Here is a 6,000-nt window from a genome sequence, read left to right on the forward strand (position 1 = left end):
TAATGTTACATCAATCTGTTTATTTGTTGCAATGTTCAAAGTAGTTTCAAAGGAAGTAAGTTATGCACCAAGTCATAATTATGGTTGTATTAAATAATAGAGGGTCTTAAAATTTTAAAGAATCTTTTTAGAGGTAAGTATTACATGTCATTTCAAATTGATTACTAAAGAAATTCATTTTGTCCACCTATTATATGTATTGGACTACCTTACATTATAAACTAATGTTCTTTGGTAGAGAGGGGCTTGTGCATACTTACCCTAACTTGTCAAAATCTTATGTGGATATTTCAGATTACTATCAATTCTTTACAGCAGTTTATTTGTCAAGTCCCCTTCTTAAATTTCGAGTCCATATGATCAAATATGATGCCACATCAGCATGTGTTATTGTGAAGGTGTCCAAAATTATCCCAAAAAATGATAAGAGTAATATAGTTGTGCACTATATTATTATGTTTCATAGTATACTGATATGACACCAAATGAATAGTTTTTTCGAAATATAGAAACATGAAATATTCTAGTGCACCACTATATTATACCTAACATATATTTGACCCAACACAAGTATGAACTCCAATCAAAATCTTCAAATAAAAAATAATTAATTAAATGCACGCTACTAAAATCACTCTTAATGAGGACATCCAATTAAAAAACCAAAAAAAATGAAGTGGTACCCATCCAAGACAGTATTTCTCAAAATGGCACACTTTTCTGGACGTTTTTTAAAATGACGCACTTTTCCAGACATTATTTTTTAAACTACACGCTTTTCTTCCGGCGCAAGACACTGTAATTCTTGCGCTCCAAGATACTAAAACCAGTCAAACTTATATTCTTTAATCCATGGTTGGATGTTGGCTATATAAGCTGTTTTGCAGAGAAAGCTTGTCCAACAAAACAAAACGAAAATGGAGGAGGTGAGATTAATTGGGTTCTGGGCAAGCGGATTCAGCAAGAGAGTAGAGCTTGCTCTCAGAGCCAAAGGCATTCAATTTGACTACGTTGAAGAAGACATTTTTAATAAGAGCGAGCATTTACTGAGCAGCAATCCGGTGTACAAGAAAGTCCCTGTTCTTGTCCACAATGGCAAATCCATCTGCGAATCTCGTTTGATAATCGAATACATAGATGAGACGTGGCCTACGGAGCCTCGCCTGCTGCCCCACCATCCATATGACCGTTATCTCCTGCGTTTCTGGTCCGACTTCATTGATAAAAAGGTCAGCAAATTTATCTGTTCTGTTTTTGTTAAATTCAGTTCGAGTAGATTGAATTTTTTTTTTATGAGCTGCTTGATTCTGTGAAAATGATAGGCTGGATCTATAAATCTACAAATCATATAGATATGTGACGAACCGTTTCTTATTATTGCCAATTATGTAGAGATGGGTTTGATCTGTATTTACCTATAGATCAAATAGATATCTGAAATATGGACTGTTTCTTTGTACTGCTGATAACAGTAATGAAATTTAGTCTTTCAGCATAAAAAATGGAGTTACTAAACAGTAAAATGGGAAGACTAGATAGTAAGAACTCTTTGACTTCTGTATTTTATCGTCTGTGTTTGGATGAAATCATTAGTTTTGCCAAGGGGTATTTTGAATTTTGTATTTCGATTGCCAAGGGTGTTTTGATATTCAGAGTGATATTTAGCACAATTTAAGTAATTTAGGGGAGTGCATTCGAATAGATGGACAATATTTGACATTAAATCAAAAATAATTTAGGTAGATTAGTTCGATGTTACAAAAACAATAAATCTTGATGATGGAGTACAGAATGTGATCTGAAATGTTGATGTTAAAAATTTTAACACAATTAAATCTTGAAGCTAATCACTGTTAATATAAATGTAGTTCAGGATAATTCACTCTGATAACTGGATAATTTGGAGAGGTTTTTGGATTCGATTGTGCATGTATTTTTAGCATTAACTTTTTTACAACTCACTTTTTACACATTTTTGCTATCTTTCATTCTAATGATAGATCACCGAGTGTGATTTAAAACGTTGATACTAAAAATACATATGACTCAGTTTTTACACATCTCTTACTATCTTTCATTGTGATGTGATCTGAAACATTGATGATAAAAATATATACACAATCAAATCTAAAAATTTATATAATATTTATAATAGATTGTAAAAATCTGATATCACTCATTGCGATAGATTCGATTTGAAAGTATACCAGTCTCAAAAACTTACTTTTATTTAACTAAAACTAAAAACCTTTTTTTATATTTAACATTTACTAGGTATTTTGATGTTGCAGTTCACGGGGATAATGAGGGAAGCTTTCAAGCATAAGTTTAAGAGTGAAGAAGAGGAGGTAGTGATGAAAAAGATGGGGGAGGACTACACTGAAATAGGATTGACTCTGGAGCGAGGGTTGGAAGAACTAGAGAAGAGAGGGTGTTTATATCATGAAGGAAATCTCAAGTACATGGATGTCTTTTTTGCCCCATCTATTCCATGGTTTAATCCCACTAGAGAGCTCTTGGGATTCAATTTACCTGAGAGAGACAAAAGTCCACACTTGCACAGATGGATTCAGAATTTGCTTGCAAATGAATTGGTGAAGTCAACGCTTCAAGATGACAGTAAATTGATGGAGTATGCTAAAACCCTGTGGTGTTAGTTGCATCAATTCAAGCATCTTTCTTTATCTAATAATATAGACTTGATAATTTAGTTACTAGTATATGGACAGTGGACTTATTTGTCTATCTAAAACCCATTGTTGTGTTTTTATGTTTTGAATTAACTTATTTCTTTATCTTAATTAGATATTAAGTTAGTTATTTTTAATTTAATATTATCTAACTTGATAGATCTCAAAATATTGATGCAATAGTTGAATGTGCAAATTCTTTAGTTCAAATTTTAAATTTATGTTAATAAATATCACTTGTTGATATCTATATCTGATTTTAATTTGTTTAATTTTTTAAAATAATAAAATTTTATGATTTTTTTAAATCGGTAAACGGTTGAAGTCTTTGATTATATTAATTAAATAAAAATAAATACAATAGAGTATCTCCTTTCAAAAGGCACTGGTAGGAAAGAACGGAGAAGAAAACCTCCAATCTTGCCTAGGACCTAAATCCTTTATTTTTACAAAATAAAAGGGGCATACCTCAGTTTAAAATTCAAAATTTATTACAAAATAGCAGACATTAGTCCTATTCTACATTTAATCTATTCTAATTAGTCAACTTTAGATAAGTTCTTGATCCAAGAGAACCCCTCTAGCCAGAGCATTAGCTTTCTATGAGCATTGCTACTTTCTTGAAATATCTGTTTCACACATGCCTTACTGATCTGCTTAAACAATAGATTGCTAAGAGGATATGGTTAGTATTCTTCCTAAGGAAACTATATAATCAACATCCCTGGTTGGATATTGCCAAGCTTTGCAACCTAATTAAAGGAAAAATCATTCCATAATTGATTAAAACTTGTCTAAATCTTGAAAAACTTTAGTCCTAGCATTAATAAGTTCGAATATAATTGAAAACCTTCTAAGACTATGTTTTAATTTATCTTTTGGAAACCATAGAGAAGTTAGTGCAGAACATTATCATGTAGAGGCTACTGAGCAGAATGCCTTAGCCAGAGCCCTATTATTAACACTGATCTCGTTAGGAAAGATACTAAACTCTTTTATTAAATTTATTTAGAAACTAGTTCTTCCCAAGCTGGCAATGCTATAGCCTACAGAGTAACAACTCTACTTAGGAAAGGAAAAGGATTGAATAGGGCTTCTTCATCATCTATAATATTGAGATTTGCTAAACTTAAATTAACAGTGAATAATATAACTTCAAAAATTTTGATTCATTTAGCAATTACTGAAAGCTAAACTCATTACCTTCGTTATACTTAAAAAACTTCTTAGTTGTTTATTGCAGAAGGAAAGAGTAGAACCTCACCATCAACAGAGATTGATAGAGACCAATAAATTGAGAGAACGAAACCACAAATTTGTAAACCATCTATATATATAAGATAATTACATGTTGAAAGGATACGAAAGAAAGCAAAACCCTAAGAGCAAATGATACAAAAAGGAACCAAGAAAAAAGTTGAAGCCAAGAAAAAAATCCTTCCAAGCTATACATTAAGGTAGATACAAAAAGGAAGGAGAAAAACAGAGAGCAAACAAGAGAAAGAACTAACACATAGCCATGGAGAGAACAGGGAATAAAAACAAGGGAAACCCACACCCAACCTAGCAAGAGAAGACACAACACAGCAAATGAGAGCCTACTTACTTTCAATAAACCATGATGATCTCTAAAATATCGTTAGGCTTCTTCGGCTAGAAGAATGGTGGGAATTCAAACTCTTTCTTCTCCTTGCTAGACTTCTCTGTGTCTGGAGTGTAGAAATTCAAAGCCTCTATGTTATCCAAAATCACCCCCGAATGGATGTAGGCATTAAAAATATTAAGGTAGTTCCTCAACCAATCTTTGTTGTCGTCTTTGACAATCCCTCTCCACCAAAGGAGGAACTGTATGATGGACTCCATTCGTGGCTATTCCTTGTAGAAGGCCAAGTTCTCGCGGATGAGTAGAGGAGGGCATTGATAAGCTACCTCCAATTCCAAACTGCTTGGTGAGTGTGACATGTACTTTCCCAGGAGGGGGATTTTGAATTTATCATCAATGCTACTGATGGCTTCTTCCAATCCCTTTCGCCATACTAGGTCAAAAATATTACAACAAAGCTTGATCATAGCCCATGACTCCACCTTGGCTCTGGCCAAACAGCCAATAAATGTCCCAATAATGTCATTGTTGGTCCACCATGTATAACAATAGTTGAAAGAACCTTCACCGATGGCCCGAATGACTGCTATCCTAGTCATATCATTGACAAGCTTCAAAACTCTACTCCATCTTTCTGGCTTAACATTACCCTAGAATGTCATTGTCCTCACCTTTGAGGTATGAAAGCGACAAATATTTGAATCCATCTCAAAAGGAAAAGCTCACAATGCCAGGGAAGGAAAACAACAATAGGGATAAAATAGAAGGCCAAACGTGGAAGGACCTAGAAGCACCTGGAGGCAATGACATCATACATAGATGATGCCAGTAAGACAAAATCACGAGGGAGGCCAAGGCCAACTGATGATGAAAATCAGAGAAGATAAATAATAAAGTAATCATGAAAAGATAGTGCTAAAAGCCACACAAGGGTTCACATAAAGGGGCTAACAACTAAGCCCAAGTGATAATCAAGGAAAAAAAGAGGGCAACATAACAATAACTAGACAAAACTAAAGATATGACCAAACAATTAAAACTCCAAACCCCAAAATACTAACCTACCAAGTGTTTAAAGGGGAGGAAAAAACAATAAGAGAATTGTAAGGAAAACAATCTTAGAAAAGTAAGGGAGAAGAAAGAAATCAACTTTGGAACCCTTGAAAAAAATTTAAGGTGATATTACCTATCTCGGATAACCAAGTAAGTTTTACCATTAGCCCCCTGATTCTCCAACAGGCCAGCCTTCTTATTGCCTTCCCAAAAGATATGATGAATCTGAGTGTCTTCAAACCTATCTAGAATATAAAGAACCTCTTCTAATTTTGAGTTCAAAACCCAATTGGATGTAGCTCTCTTCCTTATAGCATTTAATACGATTTGGGAATCTTCTTCAATGATAATTTTGGATAGTTCTAGTTCTTGGCAGAGTTGAAGCCCTCCTTGCAGAGCTTCAAGCTCAACTAAGTTATTAGTAGTAGGATTAATAGATTTAGCCCTTTTAGCTATCCAATTGCCTGATTCGTTAGTAATAATGCAACCGATGCTTGCTAAGCCCGGGTTGCCTCTAGAGGAACTATCAAAATTTAACTTAGACCATCCAATTGGAGGGGGAATCCATCTAGAATTTTCCCTTGCCTCCTTGTTCTTCATTTTATAAATGAGCAGGGGGTTAATGAGATTAGTCCAATTTTTCTTGATGAAGCC

At 33.9% G+C, this 6,000-nt stretch overlaps 1 protein-coding gene across 1 annotated transcript; it reads left to right on the top strand.

Moving 5' to 3' along the window:
* The first annotated feature begins 779 nt into the window (after positions 1-779).
* On the top strand, positions 780-2,845 carry LOC149562834 (glutathione S-transferase U7-like). The gene is made up of 2 exons (XM_089826286.1): positions 780-1,229; positions 2,292-2,845. The coding sequence occupies exons 1-2, from the start codon at positions 918-920 to the stop codon at positions 2,655-2,657; spliced, it is 678 nt and encodes a 225-aa protein (XP_089682412.1). The 5' UTR covers positions 780-917; the 3' UTR covers positions 2,658-2,845.
* Positions 2,846-6,000: the final 3,155 nt, after the last annotated feature.

The sequence above is a fragment of the Cupressus sempervirens genome, chromosome 4 (genome assembly GCF_028749045.1).
Source record: "Cupressus sempervirens isolate cs-2001-9-10 chromosome 4, ASM2874904v1, whole genome shotgun sequence".
NCBI lineage: Eukaryota > Viridiplantae > Streptophyta > Pinopsida > Cupressales > Cupressaceae > Cupressus > Cupressus sempervirens.

Coding starts and splice junctions, on each gene's coding strand:
- LOC149562834 (XM_089826286.1), top strand. CDS start 918: ATGGAGGAGGTGAGATTAATTGGGTTCTGGGCAAGCGGATTCAGCAAG. Junction 1,230..2,291: donor CCGACTTCATTGATAAAAAG/GTCAGCAAATTT, acceptor TTGATGTTGCAG/TTCACGGGGATAATGAGGGA.